The 20,810-nt window shown below is 39.8% G+C and overlaps 2 protein-coding genes across 7 annotated transcripts; one reads left to right on the top strand and one right to left on the bottom strand.

The window, feature by feature from the left end:
* Positions 1 to 440: 440 nt before the first annotated feature.
* On the bottom strand, positions 441 to 5,553 carry LOC111259427 (chitinase domain-containing protein 1). 2 transcript variants are annotated; one of them, XM_022831434.2, is made up of 8 exons: positions 5,134 to 5,553; positions 4,667 to 4,734; positions 3,994 to 4,155; positions 2,811 to 2,982; positions 2,090 to 2,264; positions 1,677 to 1,865; positions 929 to 1,186; positions 441 to 827 (listed from the first exon to the last, which is right to left on the bottom strand). In XM_022831434.2, exons 2-8 carry the CDS (start codon positions 4,730 to 4,732, stop codon positions 689 to 691), a joined length of 1,161 nt encoding a protein of 386 aa, XP_022687169.1. In that variant the 5' UTR covers positions 4,733 to 4,734; positions 5,134 to 5,553; the 3' UTR covers positions 441 to 688. The 2 variants fall into 2 exon arrangements, with proteins under 2 accessions (XP_022687169.1, XP_022687170.1); XM_022831435.2 differs by lacking the exon at positions 4,667 to 4,734.
* A 100-nt stretch (positions 5,554 to 5,653) lies between these two features.
* Positions 5,654 to 18,250, top strand: LOC111259426 (protein PRRC1). Of its 5 annotated transcripts, XM_022831429.1 has the most exons (8): positions 5,654 to 6,273; positions 6,605 to 6,830; positions 9,018 to 9,068; positions 10,382 to 10,683; positions 15,319 to 15,418; positions 15,901 to 16,163; positions 16,416 to 16,719; positions 16,901 to 18,250. In XM_022831429.1, the coding sequence occupies exons 3-8, from the start codon at positions 9,046 to 9,048 to the stop codon at positions 17,196 to 17,198; spliced, it is 1,290 nt and encodes a 429-aa protein (XP_022687164.1). In that variant the 5' UTR covers positions 5,654 to 6,273; positions 6,605 to 6,830; positions 9,018 to 9,045; the 3' UTR covers positions 17,199 to 18,250. The 5 variants fall into 5 exon arrangements, with proteins under 5 accessions (XP_022687164.1, XP_022687163.1, XP_022687167.1 ...); XM_022831428.1 differs by lacking the exon at positions 6,605 to 6,830; XM_022831432.1 differs by lacking the exon at positions 9,018 to 9,068.
* Positions 18,251 to 20,810: the final 2,560 nt, after the last annotated feature.

Genomic DNA, 20,810 nt, shown 5'->3' with positions numbered 1-20,810 from the left:
CACATTTGTAATTATTCCAGACTGACACCTCTTAATTTTTATTTCATTGTCAGACCGTTAAAAAGCAGCAGGGCGACTATACTTCAGAACAGGCCACATGTGATCAGACGTTCGTGCCAAAGTTTCATTTAGAGCCCTAGGAAAGTCTCACTCCGAACTAAAATCTTGAAACATTTCTGTGAACAAAAAAAAAGCATGCAAACGATTGCTAATGGTGGAACTCTACCTGTGTCATCGGAAGTTACGATATTCTATCAGATATTCAGAACAGTATTGCAATTAGCTTGCAAATGGAACGTTTCCAATTGAAGCACCTTGTCTACAAGAGTAAGCGCACATGGTGGCCTTGCCACACTAATAAACTGCATTTGCTCAGTGCATAAAGAAAGCATTCAAAAAGCACGTACTGACTCCACGGTGCCAGGAAGAACGAAGCAGTGTTTGCTTTCATGTAGCGACTTTTTTTTATTGTTCAGCGTTTTATATTGTAGTTTGATGTTGCAAAAATTATAGCTTCTTCAACACGTATGTGCTGTTCACTCACTGAGAAGTGCGTTCCAATCTTTAAATACCAGATTTACTAATATACCGACATTCTTTCACCTATATACAGAGTAAACTTTTATTAAAACTTCACAAATTAATGATATAGTAATTACATTTGAGTTAAATAGAAACAGAGACGCTTCTATAGGAGATCATAGAAATAGTCCATGCCTTGACCAATCTCCCAGATCGACAATCCAGTGCCAAGTTTGGTCGCCAAATCAATCCTCGAAGATATGGATTTCAGGGTTGGGAAGAACACCATGTGGTGTCCTTCAGAACTGCAATATAACAGAAGACGAATTAGGTAAGATGGATGAAAGCTGATTTTATAGAAACCAATATCTCTCCTGAACTATTAATTGAAAACTGTTTGACAGACCCTCGAATCTGAACGTAGTGCTCGGCGAATTGGTCACTCCAACTGATTTTTGGCTTGAACTTCTGCAGCATCTCAGCAAAGTGATTGCCGAGGATTGCCGAACTCGCTCCTTGGGCTGTGTAATCATACCCGTAAAAATTGAGCCCTAAGAGGATTTTGCCACGGTATTTAGCAACGTTTTGATCTTCAGAAATGCTTCCTGGCACCAAATGCTCGACGCATTGACGCATCCAACTCAGCGGGGCGTTTGGACCCGGTCTGCATAGATATAAACACAACAAGTTTAGATACTAAATATAGTGGGACATGCAAATTCCGAGTCCATCATCAAGATTACCTGCCTAAGGTTTCATATAACTTAGAAGTGCATTACTGAGATAATGAATTTGAGTTTATACAAAGACAATCTTGAAACAGATGGAGCTAGAAAACGTTACCAGTCAGAATATTTTATCACACTTTTGTTGATAATGGCCACATGAGTGCCATTGATCAACTTGAATAGCATTTTAATTCATTAGATATAACTTACCTGTGATCACAACATCCAACCAATATATAATATACAAAACGTACTGCATTAGAGGTTATTGCCGTTTTCGTTCACAGTGAAGCAACATTTTGAAGGAATAAGCAGCGACCGGTTAATCTTGCAAGCGAAGCTTACAATGCAACAACTTGGATCGTTATTTTAACATCTGCTTTATAAACTGTTTGGTGGTTGCATCAGTATCAGTTTTACACATACCTCTGTGGATTTGAGTAATCGTAGGTCATCAGTGAGAAAGATGTAACGTGGTCCTTTAAATTATCGAAATGATCACGAGAAAACATTCCCGGTATATCATCATACAGGGGAGGAGGAATAACTAGTACCAAGGAAAGGCTATCATTTTGAAGCGATGAATACAAGCCGCGAATAATTGCGATGAGCACGCTACAAATTCCAAAAGAACACCGCAAAAAGAAACCTTTTTAGTGACTAACGTTGAAGCCGCTTGTACAATCTAAAATTGCTTATAAATGAGCTGAACATTATATGATATTATATCACATTCAGTATTCACACTTTTAAAAACCCGAGATATGGCAGTCTAACGGGATCGGCCTTGAAAGGCATCACATGTACCGAAAAGTAATTTTGATAAAAATTGAACTCACTCAGTTAACCTTCCTCCATAACTGTAATGAGACCAGAGTTCGAAGACATAGCCGTCAAAGTTGTTTTCGCGTGCGAATTTAGTAAGCACCTTTCCCAGGGTGACAAGCTTTCCACTTGACATGGAAAGATCTCTGATCTGCTGCGGAGTCCAACCCTCAAATAAAACTCGGGGCACTGAAAAAAGTATTTGGTTAGATAGCATTATAAAAAGTTTCCTTATTTTTTCTTATGTGTCATTTGCCGCCACGTTTCTTTTATATTGCTAGTAGGTATGTGGTACATGTTTTATAGTTTACATCGAACTAATGAAACTGTGCTATTGTGGCAAACCAATGGGTTAAAAGAAAATTTGTTAGGTTTGTCATTACGGTAAATGTAGGGCTTGAAAGCATTAAAAATTCATAAGTCCTGGCAAAACTGACAAAATCATTCTCAAATAATGACAAGATCGAGGATCGTGTTTGTTACGTACTCATACCATCACAAGGCAAAGTTCAATCGATCTAAACATTTTTGCCATATAATAAAGTTAAGTGTTCTCTAGAGCAGGCAAATGGCTGGTCGATGACTGCACAAATGAACCTGCAATAATCTTTTTATATTCATACAGAAAATATACTTGACGGATAAAGTTCCCCTTACATGTGTATGATAATTAACCTAAAAGCTATAACACCACATTTGTTTTTCTCTAAACGGTATTCAATGCTGTGTACCTACGCATTTTTGCTCCGGTATCGCGTACATCGCGAATCCATCCGCTATCGATGTCATGTCGTCCGGATATTACAAATGCTGAGCTAGAATCATATCTTAGCTGAAGCCACACTGGTGATATTTGCGTGAATTTAGAACCAAACGTTTTGGCCACGTCATAACCATGGTTGTTCCACTAAATGTATACACCAAGCACACGCACTCGAGCTTGTTATGAATATAATGATTACTATTTGAATGATCTTTTATTTCTTACAGTGGTAGGGATATAATGCGTACAATACGGACAACAATTGTAATACCTAAATTAGTGCGTGCTTGATTATTTCTAGAAATGGGAACGCAAAAAAAAAACAAAAAAACGTTGCTTTCAGTAACAGTTCGTATTCTGATGTTTAACTCAAGAAAATCTTACATTTTGTTCCATTTACGGCTACGTGTTTCACACTGGAATAAACAATTTGTGACACGCGAAAAAAACTTTTCAACGTATTCGTTCTTTACTCGATTCCTAGAATATATGCAAGGCGATTCCTTAAAAGAAAATTCTTTCTTTCAGACAACCACCTTCCTAGCTATCTGTCTATATCTATGAATCTTCCAGGAAGTTCTGGGAAAGTTTACAATTACTGCAATGCAAGTTGTAATTTTGTAGCGGGTTCAGACCCTGTAGCAATGTTCAGTTATTTTTAATAGTATCATGCCCTTCATATCATAGGAATAAGAAGGGTAGAGGAATCCAAGAAAAAGCCCGATACTGCAGATATCGAGCTTCTCCTTTCTCCATATACATTATTCCCCATGTTTAGCATAGTAGGTAATGTATATGCCTGCTGAACTCAGGGACACGTGGTGGTCTAAACCTAAATCTTCACGTAAACACCCTTCGTTTCGCGTTAGGTACCAATCATCTACAGCAATACTTAACGGCTTAAGTACCGAACGTAGACCACAAAAAACATCCTTTGTATGGAGTCGGTGCCACTGTCACTGCACTGAGGTCTCATGTTAAGATAATTTATTTACTAAGAGTACGATCGGCTTACCCTCGAAGAAGACTGATTACCTGGGGTATACGCTTTAACACAGAAAAAAAAATTATGAAAGTAACTTATTAAACTATGTTTTGAGTTTTATGTCTGGTAAGCTTTCGAAATAGTTGAACAGAACTGAGTGGACAACCCACCGGCGTAACATAAGCAAGCACATCACCAGAGAAATTCCTGTGTTGTGCAAGAGAAGTGCTATAAGCGTTCCGGTACTTGACTATACTCTTCCAAGTGACCTTTTCGGTAACGAGACCGCGATCAAAGACGCTTTCCTCGCCAGGTTTTGCAGGATTCACTTCCTGAAAACCGTAATGCAAATACGTGAGACATATGGAGATGCTGGTATTTTAAAGTTAAACACGGATAGATAGTAATCGTATGACAACTACCATATAGATATATGTTGTATAGTAGGTATTCGCTAATCGTTTGACAACGAACTCGCAAGAAACCATCATTTAATTTTAACAGCCTCCTAGAGGTTAACTAAGTTCACGGGGACAATTTTCAAGCATATTTGTACTTACTTTGATGATAATAGGTTGGCGCTTTGTGAGTTAAAATAATGGTATACAACTAGTTTCAGCGTCAAAGGAGTGAAATGCTCAATGGTTAAAATAAGAAAATAAATCTTTTAAGAGTAACAATGAGTTTTTGCATGGAGGTACACGGAATTAAGTCCGGCAATTCAATTATCAACGAGGCAAAAATTATTGCTTCCATGACCTGACCAAGATTTCAATTTTTTAGTTAGCATAGAATCCCAAAATTAGTCTACAGAAAGTTCTCGTTAAAGTCGAAAGAGCTTACCCTACTCTTTGAAGACAACTGGCAGGTTGCCACGGACAGTAGAACAGAGTGTAGAAGAAACCTCATTGCTGCAATATATTGCGTGACAGAAGTAGCTTTTTTAAAAGGGTTCGCTAAATGTAAAGTTATCATCACTAAAATATAAATTGTTGCTTTAGTGAAAAAATAATTAGTTAACTGGATGGTGTTTACCAATTGATAGCGCCCTTTCTAAAATACACTTTTGCGGAACGACAAAAACATAAAAGACTTTGGGGGTCTATTTATTTTATTATTTCAAAAGCATGCATGTTACATAACACGGTGTTTCACAAAGATTATCCTGATCGACATCCTTATGAGAAAAAACAAAAAGCATATGCAACATATAAACCTAAATCACGACCCACACACTGCACGTTTAGACAGTCTTATCACACAAGTTTCTCAGGCAATTAAAATTTATTTTTTCCTGCTCAGACACTCACCAAGTTACTCTGCATTTACTGCGATAAGTTTTATGCCGCAATTTTCGCGAATACGGAGCTTATATTTGTATTAGTAGTTAATTAAGTACTAGTAGTTTGAAGTCTGAGATAATTCCAAAGCAATCATCAATCACTACGCTCAACTCTTTGAGACGCCAATTAAACGACAAGGTTCGTTAGTCTTCTTCCTATAATAACACTACGTATTGCTAAAGCCCTGGAATTGTTAACTACTGTCACTCATTCTTCTACAGCTAAACTTTTATCGGCAGCCTTCTGTTGCCGCCTGTTTCGTATACTATGAACCTGCTTAAACAGGTTGGCAGTCTGCACGTAACAGAACAACGAAAAATCGCGTGCTCAAAAAATGGCCAACGTCTCGTTCCACGCTACACGCAATCGGCTAATGGGTGCTCATCGTTAGTGGCGATATTCAAAGTTTCGCGGTATTGTGTATTATGCATGGCAGACGCTCATCGTTGTTTCGTTGGTGGAGAGGGTATTTTCCAAAGCGCGTAATGTAATGTCCACACCAGGATATTAAATTACGCAGATCACCAACAGCACATAGCAGGACTAATGAGTCGATAGCTGTAAGCGTTACTTTCGCCCCACCTGCTGCCGTTGTTTTTGCTGTACCCAACTTCATAAAACTTCGTTCGTTGACTGGTCGTCTGAGCTGCTCAGTGAGCAACAGAAGCAACAATCCAACCAGCTGTTTGGCTGGCGAAACGCACAGGTCAAGTGAGCCTAAGCTGCAGTAGAGGGAAGGGTGGCTGCTTGAAAGACCTAAGCCGAGCATTGGTGACCATAATAGGCCCATTGTACAATCTTACAAACAGTAAATACCCTAGGAGACAATCAACACACTTGCTAACGCTTCACTTTAAAGGCGGTGTTACCACGAAGTAGTCGCCGCGGCATTGGTATTTTCTATTTTGAATGCCATTACTGTTATTATAGTTTGTGTGCTGTAGAGGAAGACAGATCGCATTGTACTTCAAAGTGGGACAACTGTAGAGGACAGAAAAAAGGTCCGGCCCTGTTAATTACAACCCTTACGTATCGAGTGCATGAACAGCTTTGGTAGAGGAGAACCGTATTTGTATCGCAAACAGAAGATTGGAGCCAATTTCTATTGTGAGTATCAACAATCGATTATTCTTCTTCTGACAATAACAGTAGTAGTCAGCAAGCTTAGTGGGCAAATCTGTATATTTTCACTGTATATTAACCATACCTAGAAATATTAGTATTAGGGTCAGGCGAAATTGCAACCGATGCCATGCTATTATAGACAACTATAGTGAGTTTGATTTATAATTTTAAAACATGATTGGTGATGGTACTAACAAATGAGAGCTTCGTTAATTTAATTGATTAGGCTCTTCTAAATTCGTGATGTCTAAGCTTTATGGACGCCTAGATTCGTTCTAAAAAAATACTTCCTTTTTTCACGCAAACTGTGAAGTGTTTGTGCAGTATGAAGGTGTGGTGCCACAAAAGGCAATTGGTAGGACAAAGCTACATGGAGCTAATAGCTCCCTCTACGTGTTCAGGTCTCCAGCCCTGTTCTTTATGTTACTGCGCAACAACGCTGCTTCAGTCCTGTGCTACTATTATGGTCGTGGCTAAGTAGTGGAAAGCCAACATCATGTCGTCTGTAGCCTAACTGGTCCAAACAACGTTTTCTGAAGGTAGGGCGAATAGCGAAAAGTTGTTACATCATACAGATGCTACATCGCGTACTACTCGCGTGAGCGTGAGTCGTGTGACTTGAATAAATAGAGAATCGAACGCTTGTTGTGCTTTATGCGTGTCGACAACCCTGACAACTCGTTGCAATTTAAACTAATGTAAATAGCTATGACAGAAGTGATTGGTAACAACGAGAAGCAAAAGCTTTTCTCTTGCTACGAGTCTATTGGGACGTTTACAATGCCTGCCTGCAACATGCTGCAAAATGTGCTGGAATAATCAAGTAGAAAGTTCGACTGTTGTTATTATTTGGAGGAACAACTTCATAGAAACGAACGCACGAGGCCATCACAAATAGTGTAGTAAAACGCTAACATAACCGCAATTATTCAAGAAGTCCAAGGACTGTAGTAGTATAAAATCAGTTATATGTTAATAATTAAAACATAACAATGACTACAAATAGAGTAATGAGGTACAGCCCGTTAGTTGTGGACCGATGTTGGCCAGTCCTGTCGGTGAACTGCATGTTACATACAACATACGTATATGTTAAATATAATGTAATGGATCCTGGCCAACCATTCGCTATAAATGGAGCTGTTCAGTATGTTTGAGTACCGAATCTTTTCGATGGAGATGAGAACCGCTATTTTGGGGCATGGTGACGGAGGGAAATCCAATAATTGATCTTTTGTGGTTCGACTTCTCGCTGTGGGAAGTGGCGGTATTCTTAGCGGGTACGCTGCTCTGGGGAAGGAGTTGGTTTACGAGCGTGCTATTATTTATATACATTGGCAGCTTTTAAAATGTTTCAATCGAATCAACGATGACAACAATAAGCAGCGATTGTTCAGATTTATGACGAGATGAGACGCCAAACATCTTGCCAAACATCAAACGCCTTGCATCTGCCGTGATTTTGCTGCCAAATTATTAGAGTATACGCAAGCTTGTAAATGGCCACCAAATTCATACATAGCTCATTTAAATTCAACAAGTACTGCATTACTTCCACAGGGAGGTAATGATAATACTGCATTACACAAAACTTTTAATAAAAAATTTGCTGTTTAGCTATTATCTTGTAACGAAACGTAATATACTTCTTCTGGCGTATTAGGTATTTTTAAGATGATTGCAATTTCTTTATATCGCTAAGGTGTCAGATTCAGATTTCAATGTTTATTGACGTTTATCATATCTCTCAAAATGTTGAGCTATTTGTCTTACGTCTTTAGAAAGGCTGAAGTGTTTGGAAGCCTAGATTTCAATATCTTCAAACACCTTTAATATTTTTTACCTATAAATATCTTTAAATAATTAAAAAAGCCATGTTCTTCAATTTACAATTTATCCAGCGATTTTTTTCTGCGCCACTTTCTTTTATTTGAATAGAATAAAGTTCTTCTTGTCGATTTAACACACGCGTATGTAGTGACAGTTGATCCAGGTCCGTCACTTTTCGAACTGGGTGCATCTGCATAATCTCACTAATTACTTTCCATGTTGTTTTCCAATGAGACGGGTAGTTGCAGCACTGATCCTTCGGCAACTTCGCTACATGCAGTGACTCATAGAAACATTCAAATAATCAAATTTAAGGCACATAGTATACAGGCTCTCCTAGTACGCACTACATACAAATAAGTAAACAGTAGACCACTGCGTGAATGCGACAACCTGAGGCTTCTCCTAACAGCTGAGCAATTTCTAATTCGAAATACTACAAAAGTTGATAAATTATTGTTGCTCATACAGACTACGCTATGATCATGAAGATTTCTCAAGATATTTCTGATTTTTCGAAATGCCAGGCTTTACTGTGCGAGTTTTAAACCTCGTATGGCGACAAAATAAATCATTAGGAAAACACTGGAGCATTTTAGAGTATTGAACATTCTCGTTATTTTCAAAATCTTTTTATAAACATTCTCCTTTGATTACTAATGCAAGGAAACACACTATTTGCTGTTTAATCAGAAAATAGAGCATACAAAAATATAATGCAGATAGCAGCATATAGTATAATATCGAGGTTGGCAATTTTTGAAAATTCTTACCGCGGTTAATATACTTTTATGTGGTCTTCCTGAACTGTTTTAATTTGAAGAAAACAAAGGTTTTCTTAGGCTACCTACAGCATGGTGGCAAATGACCGAATATTCGTTTGTATGCATTTACAGAGTGAACTTTCGCACGATTCCATCGTTAATGTCTTCTGTGCAGGAACTGCGGTGGGTATTTTACAAGATGCACTTACATAGACGTCTGTTTTTTGATAAGGGTTGTTAATTTTGTATATGGATGCGATTCTAACAGGACGTCCAGCTGCTTGCAATCAGGCCGGATAAAAATTGTTGTTTTCTATGGAAATGGTCACCCTTAGCTTTCAAATGACGAATATGAGGGTTGCTATTCTAGGGTAATCTAGGGGCAAATACAGCTAAGTCAGAGGCTATTAGGACGCAGTTTTCCAAATCCCGCCTTAGCCTCTGCTTGCCTATAATCAAGTAATTCGTGATCTATAAAATCATAAAAAAAAATATGGTAGTAGTGGCGTACGTACTCAAACGTAAGCTTCCGCAGTCGTGTTGACGAAAATGCAATTTTCGCTGACCAGCTGATTTACATTTGATTTTCTCTTACAATCAAAACCTATCAGTTCTATCCAAGATTACGTATGCTATGGAGCAGTCTTTCGGTTAGCATTACGCCAGTATGTGTTGACAGTGAAGCTGTCAGTTCCCTTGTTCTAAGTAAAAAATGGCTCGTCCATTGTTGCAAGTCGCTTCATCGTTCCGGCATTCCGACTGTGATAAGTTTTGCTCCCGTAAATTAGAACAGAAAAGATATGAAGAAGCAAAAGTCTAGTGACTTTTGCTTCTTCATATCTTCTCTGTTGATTTGCATCATTAGCAGTTGGCAGGAAACATTTATAGTTTTGTTGTATTTGTTACGACCCCAGTCTCGATACTATCCGTTAAACAAATATTTTATAGGTAATTTGTGTTTCATAATTTTCAAGTAAAATAATCAAACATCAGGCCGTTTTACTGTTTTCGGTAATCTATAGTTTAATATATTTTATAAATGCAAACATTTAGATAATTTGATCTCGTATAATTCCTTTCAACACAACCTTCTAGGGGGTGTTCGAGTGCGTACACAAGATGCTGAAGAAGAATTTGCGACTTGCAGGGTCTATGTACACGAAATGTGCAAAAAACGGCTTGGTTTTCAAGCATACTTTATCAATAATAATGATAATAATAATGTTTATTGCTTCAGCGGAGTAGTGCATGAGGAAAAGCAGAGAATTACTATAGTTATGCACCAAGACAGAATTGCAGTTTCAGTGCTTATTTATTCCTATTACACTCTTAGGGCTGCTCCTATGAGGATTGGAATTTTACTTTTCAAAAGAAGTGCACATTATTAACAAAGCCAATTGAATAGAATAATATTAACTAAATGTGCGCCATATATCGCCAGCTGATCTATATCATGTACTATATATACTAACTGTTTTTATGTGGCGTGTTTACAGTACGACGATGTCTGAGACGGACGAGGGATCCACTGGGTTTGAGCTTTTGGATGAAGAACCTCCAGTTGAAGCGAACAGTTCGACACCACTAGTAAAACCGGCATTGCTGGGCACTCGGTCTTCCGTAGCTCAAGGGACTCTTGGAACAATGCAAACTGGTCCTATGCTAACGGGAGTCGGAGGTGCCTTGCAAAGCGGAGATCTTTCAACATTACAGAACACTTCTACTGCTGCCGGCGCTGGCGGACTTGCGCAGAAACAGATGGCTACAGTCGCAGCGGAAGGCACCGCTGCAGCTCAAGGTAAATCTTTATTGCACTGAGCGCAAACATAAGTTTGAGTTTGAATATTCTAGCATGCCATATGCACGAGCGTGTAACATCATATACGCGTATTAATAAAACGTACAATTATAAGCTTTTTGTGAGAGTTCTATAGGATTACATATTCTGGCTACCTAAAGACTGCTGGGCGGTATCATACGGAAAGTTCGAAGATAAAGAGAAGCTTTTTGGCATACTTGCCGACAGCGCACTAAAAAAAACATTCATCGCGAATGTTTCTTTAGTTTAATATTATTTATTGTATAAGTATAGCCTAGTTTGCCTAAGCTAGTAATTTACCGCAGAGTTGAATACTTTTGAAAAAACGCTGAAAAAACGTTTTCTGGTACCCGAATTTTCAATCTAGCCTAAACTTAATACGTTAAGATTGATGAATTATTTTTTGGTGAAGGCCATTTCGATTCTGTCACGAGGTGCCGCTGCTCTTAAACTTATGAAGAAGTGCCCGCTTTTCTTCAAGGAAAGACGCCACAGTAAGGTGTCGTTCGTGGTGCTATGGGACAGTTAGTTTATTGCTCCAGTTAGACATTCAATTGTAACTACGACTTGCCATCAAAACTGTTATATCAGCAGCGCGAATTGGGTTAGTTCTTTTTGGAGAAGATGCAGTCACTGACAATAAGATCCCTTAGAAAAAACATACATACGTTTGCGAAAATAGAAGTCTGTACTGCGAGCATCTAAGCATTCATACAGAGATTTGAGATAATTTGACGTTACCTCTTTGCGCTCAAGATGGTGCCTTTTAGATTGTTCAAAACGACATAACCATATTCATATTGAGTATTTCGTTATTTTGAGAATGAAAAGTCCGTACTCACTACGGATTACCGCTGTTGTCTGAACTAAGTAACAGGTTACTCGTCATAGGAATATAATGCCTAAACTGGTATAACACGAAGAAAATATTGTTCTGCAGAATACAAACGTACCAAATCTCAAGTTCGGCCAAATCGATAAGCACCGTACAGTAACAGGTAAGAGCTCAAAAAAGGCTCTGAACTGTGGTGAAACAATATCAGGTGCCTTAGATGTATATATCCCAAAATCCTAAAATTCTTATTTTGTATTTGTGTGTGTGTATATGACAAAACCGGTGCTAACTCATCTACAGCTAATACAGAGCGTGTTCTAAACAAGAAATGTGGATGTAAAGGCAACAGTTCTTAGGCTTTAGAGTAGAGAATTGCCATTGTGATAGACTGATTGGGTCTATCTGTTCATGTCAGAACTAGAACAAGTGTCCATTTCAGGGGTCCTGTGTGGTGGGTTCTAATCGTATTTTCTGATACAACAATGCCACTTAGATAACTAATTGGTTTCAAAACGATAAAATGTCCTTAAATTAAAAAATTCGCGCATATATATCTTTTAAAAAAAGATAACTCTTAAAAAGAGTTTGCGTAGAGTTGCCGCTACAAGAGCGTAAATTTATATGGGCCGAGTGCAGGGCTTGGCCCAGATCGTTGGACTTGTTTCCGTCGAAACTACTACCCACTAATTCTCAATTCTACTATAAAGCTTCATTCCAAATTAATCCAGGTCTTCACTGTACAGTGCTAAGAAGGTACTACAGTACTACTAGGAGGAACTCGATCAGCATGCTGGGGTCATTCTGATCAGCTTTTCCACTTAACCAAACTAGCTAATTCCTTGAATGAAAGCGTATGTGTCAGTGCATCCTCTAGATCTGATTTCAAAGCATCGCTTACATTAAGGTAAAAAGTTTAAATTAAACTTTGAGAAACAGATCTCAGTCTTTTGTTTTAACAGTCTGTAAAACGCAGTCTGAGCTAGACAGTCGAGCGAGATTTCGGCAATTATTTGAATAGGTCATTTATATACATACGAAAGGTTTCCGCATGATGCGCAGATTGATAATATGCCTTGCAAAATATAAGTATAACAAAAGCTGGGCAAAAGAACATCGAACTTACTTCGAACTTAGTAAGTTTGAGTTTAAAGCTTTTCGTATAAAAGGGGCTGAATTCACGTGGAAATATATACTGTTACCGCCAAGACATTAATACAGTAGCGATATCTACGAAGTAAACCTATAAATGCTAGAAATCCATTGATAGATCTGATACATAGGAGTTATAAGCATTCTTATTTGCGTTTTATATAAAAATAGGTCGATTCTTATGAAAAACATTTAGATATTTTGACGCTTTCTAGCGACAGTCACCAGCTCAACGTTTCTAGTCGTGATGCTGCTGTTAATTGTATTCGACAGCCCTCAAACTCTTGTTGTGATTATGACCTCCATCGAGTTGCCCTTCTGCCTAACACACTTTAGCTACTCTCAAACAACAGTAGCCGGGGTCACTTCAGTGTCTTGGGTATTATGCCCTCCATCCCCTACATTGTACGCTAGTGGCAGACAGATACAGCTGTTCTGTCAATCTGCTAGTAGTGTCTATCGATGAGTATTTTCTTGACGGTGTCGTCGTACGGCTGTTGTCGTCTAATGATTGCCGATTTTGATGATGGCGGTTATTACGGTGCTGATGGCTTTGGCGCGGTGATGCAAAGGAACGAAGAGGTCATTGACCCTCCGTTGTGGCCCCAGTTGCTGCTGCCTTTGCCTTGTGTTGGGTGTTGTTCACTGTAGTCGTCTTTACAACTGGGTCTTCATATCAGCTTGACTTCTTTCTCGCCTTTTCGTTCGTATGTCTATGCGGCCTTTTCATCGGACGATCGCTGGATAGAGTTGCATGACGGCGGAATTCTTCTGGCGACGGCTGGCCGGTCGCTCGGTCGGTCGATCGTTCGCTCGCTTGGTCGATCGATGTGAGTTAGTCAGTCAGTCATTCTGGCCACGCTCCACAGGCCGACGACTGACTGCCAGCCCATGCGCTTAGAGCGAAAACGAAGGTACGTGCCAGCTACGGCGCTTTATGATAACGTCGTGCCGCTGACTGCACTGGATGGCATGCTAGTTGTAATTTTAACTGTTCAGCGATTCAGGGCCACACGTTCGCATTCGAGAAAGGGAACTCGAGAAAGGAAGTTCCGGATATTAGAGTGAGAGAATAATAAGCCCAAATAACAGGCCGAAGTAAAACGAGCAAACGGTAAGGGTGTGCGATGCTATACGGCGGACGCGTCATCGGTGCCGTAAACCAATTTAACTTTTTCGAGGCTGCACGAGAGTACAATAATAAATCGTTATTAACGTTTTTCATAATTTTCTCAAGCCCTCCTGTCTGTCCGCCTTTTCGGCTAATCTGAGTGTGTGTACCGTGTTGTTACTACTATGAATCCGATGGTTTCTGCCGTCGTCAACCTACATTCTAGTGAGTTCAATTAGAGCAATTTGATTCGCTAGTCATCTCATCTCGTGACTTTAGGATAGTGTAGCCGGGCGGCTGGGGCTTGAACAGCTGTTTCTTTTGAGCACTTTCGCGAAGACCTTATCGGAGCGCAGTACCGTCGGCCTGCCTGACATGAAGGTTGTTGCTTGATTTCGCGTAACTACCAACAAGTCAAATACATAAATTCATACAGTTGCTTGTCTGCAGTTGGTATTGGAACGAATATACGTATAGCTGTGACAATCACATACCCGACTAGACTGATCCGTATCGCTGAGAACGTGAGCGCAGGAGCGCTACAAGCGCGATGTTGCTCATGTACGATGCTGTTAGAGGTCTACAACAGGCGAATTCAACCAACAACAACGCCGCCAGTAACAGCCAAAGCAGTGCGAATAAAAGCAACTCTAAACAGTCGCCTGGTGGTGAGTCTTATTATTATTTAGAAGGGCTGTACCGCAAGCAATAATACGAACAGAATTAGCAGACTAAACAGACGTTGCTGCCAGCTTGACGGTGTCAATTCGCTATTTTATAAAATTGCGTTAATTCGCGTACGTGCTGGCGATTGTTAGCTGGTTTAGTTTAAACATTATTTCCTATGTAATAAGCACAAAAGTTAATTAACCAAGAAGTAGCGATGAATATTTCCGATTGATAAGTTTTTAAAGGAATGATTAATATTCACGATAATGGAAAGACTTAGCCTCTCTATGACTAAAAAGATAATGGCATCCGTTCTAACTCATTTTAATTCATGTTGAGTAATGAAATTAGCGTTAACCATAATTTGAGCGTGTAGGGTTCGCAAACTTTATATTATTAATAGTTCAAACCCGGTGACAAAGAAAAAATTCTGGAGAATGGCTTGTTCGTTGTTTGATTAATGTGCCTAGATATGAAAAATTCTGTGAATAGAAGTAAAATGATTCAAGATATTTTCTTTTTTTCCTTTTATCTTGGACGATGTCAATCGACGAACACATAGCGCAACTATCATTTCCGTTCCGCATCAAATCTCTTTTGCCACTATTGAAAAAGCTTTAAAGGGGTTTTCTGACGATTCTAATCGAATCAACCAGTAAGTAAATGGACATTCGGTAATAACGTATTTATATTGATCAAATGTATTTAATTAGACACAGATAACGTGAAAGATGCAAAACATCTTTTATAAGTGATTTACTATACTACGCTTCAGGTTTTATTTCAAAATTTATGAAATTATTGCTTGTACTGATAGGAAGCCTTACTCACAGGAACTTCAAATTTTCAGTTTTTGAAACCGGCGTCCAGGGCCCAGTTAATAAAGCAGGTCAACGATCGCAAGGGAACACCACCACAAAAGGAACACAGAACAATGATGGAGGACAAGGGTAAGTCGATTCCCCTAGTAGGTCGTGGTACCATTCAGTCATGAGTGCGAACTCACATAGCGTCGGACATAAGAACGACGAGAGGCATGGAACAAACAGCTGCTAAAGATAGTCGGATGCAATAAATTATGTAATATAAATTATATTAAAGACCTTTTTCATTGCGTAAGTATCTCTATTATACAGGTCAAACATCCAAGCTGACAAAATCTTCGTGGGTTTCTAAGAGGTAGACGCTCTTGAACAAAAATTAAGTGGGTTAACAATTTAAATATGCTGTAACCTCTGCATTCCATGCGTTATTCGTTTTAATGCCTGGTTCAATGATGCCTTGAACTGACGCCAAATTTTAACACCCATTATTAAGTTTAGTAATACGTAGATGGTGTATAACAGACTAAGCACTACTTCAAGTATCGATTAAATTGTTTAGGCGGAAGAAACCCTAAGAATAAAGGTGATTGTGTTTCTCAATTACATAGGGATGAGGGTGGCCTGCTCTCACCCCAGTTGAACACTCGCAGGGTCTGGTCAAGCCTTCAGTGGGGTGCGTCCCTCTTGTCGCGCGTTACCGAAAAAGCTACGGAATCGGTGAATAAAGTTATTACCACGCTCGATCCACAAATGAAACCGATAATTTTCTCTGGCGGAACTCTTAGTATTGTGGTCGCGTCCGATAAAAATGACAAAATAATGCCAATCCAAGATGCTTTCTGGGACGTGTTCGGAAGAGCTACTGTGGAAGGTACGCATAACTATTTTATAACAGTTTTATATTTCACTGACCATAAATTAGTCTTTTTTTTATCTATTTACTTAAGAGGGAAAAGGAAAAATATTTGGCTGCACTATTTGTTACGCGTGTTCATATCATTGTGATGAAGAAAGGTTTAGTCCCATCGATCGTTTAATCCTTTCCGGTTAATTAAATATACCCCCGTCTTCTAGAAAGTATGGTACCATATTTTTGTGAATTTTGGGACTTCTCGCCGACCAGGCGTAAAAGCACAACCGTCATCGATGGCTGCTCAGCCCGTCGGATTCACAGCAGGTCTGAAAGCTGCCGAGGACCGAGTACATTGTTTGCGTTCTGCAGGCGACGTCGATCCGGACGTACCCGTCGTAGCTGTTGAGGGATTCGTTGCTGAATTAAGCACGGATCGCTGGAGTGAATTAGCGTGTGTCCTATTACAGGACCGCACCAGAGGTATTAATTTAGCTCTGTACACTCAGGCCACACCGCTTGAAGACGAATGGGTAATAAGAATGAGAGAGGATACACCACCGGATTATCCACTTAGGTGAGTAGAGCGAAATAACTAGTAACAACGCTATTTATTAGAGATATTGGTAGCTCAAGTAAGGCCTTTAAATTTTAATTATATAACAACAGTCCCTTTTGCTTTATCCAAACATAGAGCTTAAATGAAATTTTAGTGACTCCCAGTAATTCTGGTACATTTATTGATGTTCTTTGAGTAGCTGGTGTGGATTTGCAAAAACTATTGGTGAAGTGGCTTCGGACGCGCTACACTGCCCAAAAAATGCATGGCATGAACGACACACAGGACTTCCACGATCAGCATTAATCTACCAGGCCGCCCGAAGTCTTGCTTTCATCTACCAACAACGGCTTCAGGCGAAACAGGATGAACTGAACCAACAGCTGCAACAGCTTGCTGTAACAATGGCACCAGAAGGATGTGCGGCACAGGGCGTAGGTGGCGGAACCATACAGGACAAAATCACCGCCACTCCCACCGGTTCTAGTGCTCAGTAATTTTGTGATGTTGTATATATATTCGTACATAGGGTTTAGTAATGAACAAAAAATTAGACTATATTGAATAACAGACCTAAGATGATGCAATGGTAGTTCGCGAACGCGTAAGATACGATATGGGAAAAGATGATTATGATGAAGATCATTACGCACGAGGACAGCAGTAGGGAAAGTTAAGCATCCACCTAGTTTTACCTGTTCTCTGACGTAGCAGTTGTATTGTGTAAAAGAAATGCCACAGCAGGGGAACGATGAGATGGTTTTCTCAGCTATTTATTGTGCAACAGACGGCATGACACGTTGGCCATGCATTTGAGCATCCAGATCGTCGCGAATTGAATATCCTGAATATTTTCTAAACGATATGTATTTCTAGAAGGAGACAGCAAGATAAAAAGAATTCACTTAGTGAACGTCCGTTAATGTACAGTGAGGTTTATATAAACGACCCACTTTAGTGTTAGCATTACTCTGTTTGCACAATCTAGGTGATATGATGCCATGATATACAAAGTTTTCTGAGGTTTAACAGGAAAATTGGCTGGGGTAATAGGTGACTAATATCTACCCTTTAAGCCAAGACATATTTAGGCGTCAAACGTAATATGAACGATGGCATTCTGTCACTGAGAATATGTTAAAAATAAAGTTAAGTATATTGAAATGTGTACATCAAGATAATCGGGGAGACAATCCCCTTTAACACTTTGAAGTAAAAAGTAGCCTAATTCGTAAGCCATGTAAGTATAGCTTGTGGGCATTTCTAATCCACAAGCTGAAGCTGATACTATTATATATATTCATTTGCACTTTTATTTTTATTATCATCATCATAATTATTCACTACGTGTAGCCTATATGGTAGATGTCTGTAAGCGTTATGATGACTGATTTATTAATAAGTACTGCAGAAACTCGTAATTCTTTATTATTGCTATTAATAATAAAAACTAGAGTATTGTATTGGGGAAATCCTAACTGAGAGGCATACGGTAGAGTCATAAGTTGGTCGTTAATATGCACAATAAAGATAAACAGTTTCTATATTATATTGATGATGAATTTATTGATCGATTCTTGTTGCCGCGGGGCCAGAATCCTAAATCAGTAAAAAGATTTTTTAGGGCCACATCATAAATTGCAAGGTACTATTTTTCATTGTTGTCTCTTGCGTTCTAAACCGAATGAGTGTAGAGTGTGGCAGTGCTGTAAATCTAAAATAAAAGCAAAAACTTCACGCATTACCAATAATCAGGATAGTTGAAAGACAAATGCGTGGTACGTTTGTGCTATTTGCTTTATGGCGTTCATGGTTGCTCGGGAATGTGCTGCACGGGCCCATAAGGCTCCTCATAGATTTCGTCTTCATTACGTCGCCCGTCACGTGCACTGATCCGGTACCTTTGATTGGCATCAAATCGATTTTTGCCCGTCCCAGAGGATGAGCTTTGATCTCGATTGTCTCGGTTGGGCATTGAATCAAACAGACCGCGGTGTCCTCCATTGTTTGGATCGAAACGTGGATCAAAACGACCAGGGTTGTTAAACGGATTATTATTCTCATATCGATTAACACTATCCACGTATTTTCGCGTGGAATCGTAACGACTATCGCGTCCAGCACTTGATTCGGTATTATCGAACCGGTCATACCGTCCAAGCGGATTAAATCTCGGATCAAAATTGAAGTTGTGATGGTTGGGCTTATATAAGTAATAGCTGAGACCACTGCGTTCTGGGTAGAACAGCTGTTCGTTGCTAATCCATTTTTCAGCGACTGAATGTAAACTAACGGGAAGTGGTTTGCTGTCATCGTATTCCGGCAAATAGTTGCTTCGTTTGAAATGAGCGCGAACAAAAACAGTGTAGTTCATATCCTTGATTAGCGGCGCATTGCATATCTGAGTGTACATAAGCTTATCGCACTTTTCGTCAACACCGATTGAACAAACAACCTTTTTGCGGTCACCTCCTTGAAAACACGGAAAGCGGGTATAATCAGGTCGACGTCTGTCCATGGCGTTGCTCAGGTTCCAACCAAGCGGCGATACTTGAAAAACGGCTCGAATCTGTTTACGTTTCATTTTATCTTCAACAACTGCTTTTGTAAAGTCGGCAGCTTTCCAGCTCAGTAAGTCGAACATTTCTATGGGGCTCACAAACACCGAGATGTTCGTAACCAATCCGGCCTCAATAACGTCCTTAAAAATGTCCTGGTCAATCTCAATATCAACACTTTGACCACCTACCGAATTTACTGACAATTCCCTGGAGTACTGAGATCGCAGGTAAACATCTGCTACAATTTCTGGTCCGTAAGCCTGCGAGCCGTTGTGCAGAAGATTGTACGGGACAACTTTAATAAACAGCTTTCTTTCATAAAAGCTAATCGGCTCGACAATATGCCAGGTATGGTTCGTTTCAATCTCCATGATCGTAATGTTCTTGAATTGGATGGCTCTGAAGTTAAACTCAGGCTTTTTGTAGAGGCCTAACATATATCCGGATAACGAATTTGCACCAATTTCCTGGGGAGGAGTCCAACTAATATTTAGCTTTCGTGCTCGTGGCATGTACGCAACGTTTCGATCCAACACATCGATCATGAGCTGCTGTACAACCGACGGCGCAGCAATAATTGTCTCAAAGGTGAAATTTCGCAAAAGCATAACATGCTCCTGGTAAATTGAATACACCCTTGCCGTGTAATTCCTGAACGGGATAAGCCGAGCTGTCGGGTTCATAGTAGTGGCTTTTCGCATCTCAAACCGAAGTGTCTCCCGTTCGCCTTCGATATCAAGAAAGTACCAGCGTGATGTACGAGGCCCCGCCCTCCTATCGAGCAAATAGTTGTGATATTCATTAGCTTCGTAACAGGACCATGTAATAACTGCACACACCTCTGAGTGTCTATTAGGACAAATATCCTGGTGTACCACATCGAACGCCACCCGCGCCGCGCCATGTGTGGCGAAGTTAGAAATGCGCCCGCCGAAAAACGCAGACGACCAGGCCTCAACTCGAGGTACATAATCTAAAGCACTAAAAACTACTGCTAGAACGGCTAGCCAACGAACAACCAAACTACACATGGCCACCAAGCATACGAGCTCTCACCGCACGGGGACGCTTACGTTGTTACGCCACGACCGATTCACACAATGACTGCAAGCATTTATTCCTCTGTACAAGGCTGGATAGACATTCGTACCACCATGGTCGTATACATGTACGTTATTGGTAATACCCTTCATCAGATTCCGCTTTTGCGCGCTTTGGCCAGGGTGCTATGGTTTCAAGGTTCTTTTCTATCCTTCAAGCCTAATTAGCTGTAGCCTCGCGGCTGACAACAATTTGTCTGGGATATTCTCACACCTATTCACTGATCTTCTATAAACGCGATCGCGCGTTGGTTGAAACGTACAAATCACTAAGTACGATCTCACGTTTCAGCCCTCAAGCTGAAAAGTAGCGATTGTCTTGTGGACTGTAACCTATAATCACTTATCGTAAACACAGTAAATGCAAAAACAGACAGACGCATACACAATACGTACCTATAAAGAGGCCGTACCAAGTCACCATACAAGAAAAGAAAACACTGGAACA

The sequence above is a fragment of the Varroa jacobsoni genome, unplaced genomic scaffold (assembly GCF_002532875.2).
Source record: "Varroa jacobsoni isolate VJ856 unplaced genomic scaffold, vjacob_1.0 scaffold_330, whole genome shotgun sequence".
Classification (NCBI taxonomy): domain Eukaryota; kingdom Metazoa; phylum Arthropoda; class Arachnida; order Mesostigmata; family Varroidae; genus Varroa; species Varroa jacobsoni.
Note: the sequence above shows the minus strand (reverse complement) of the source record. Positions and strands in the feature narration are given on the sequence as shown.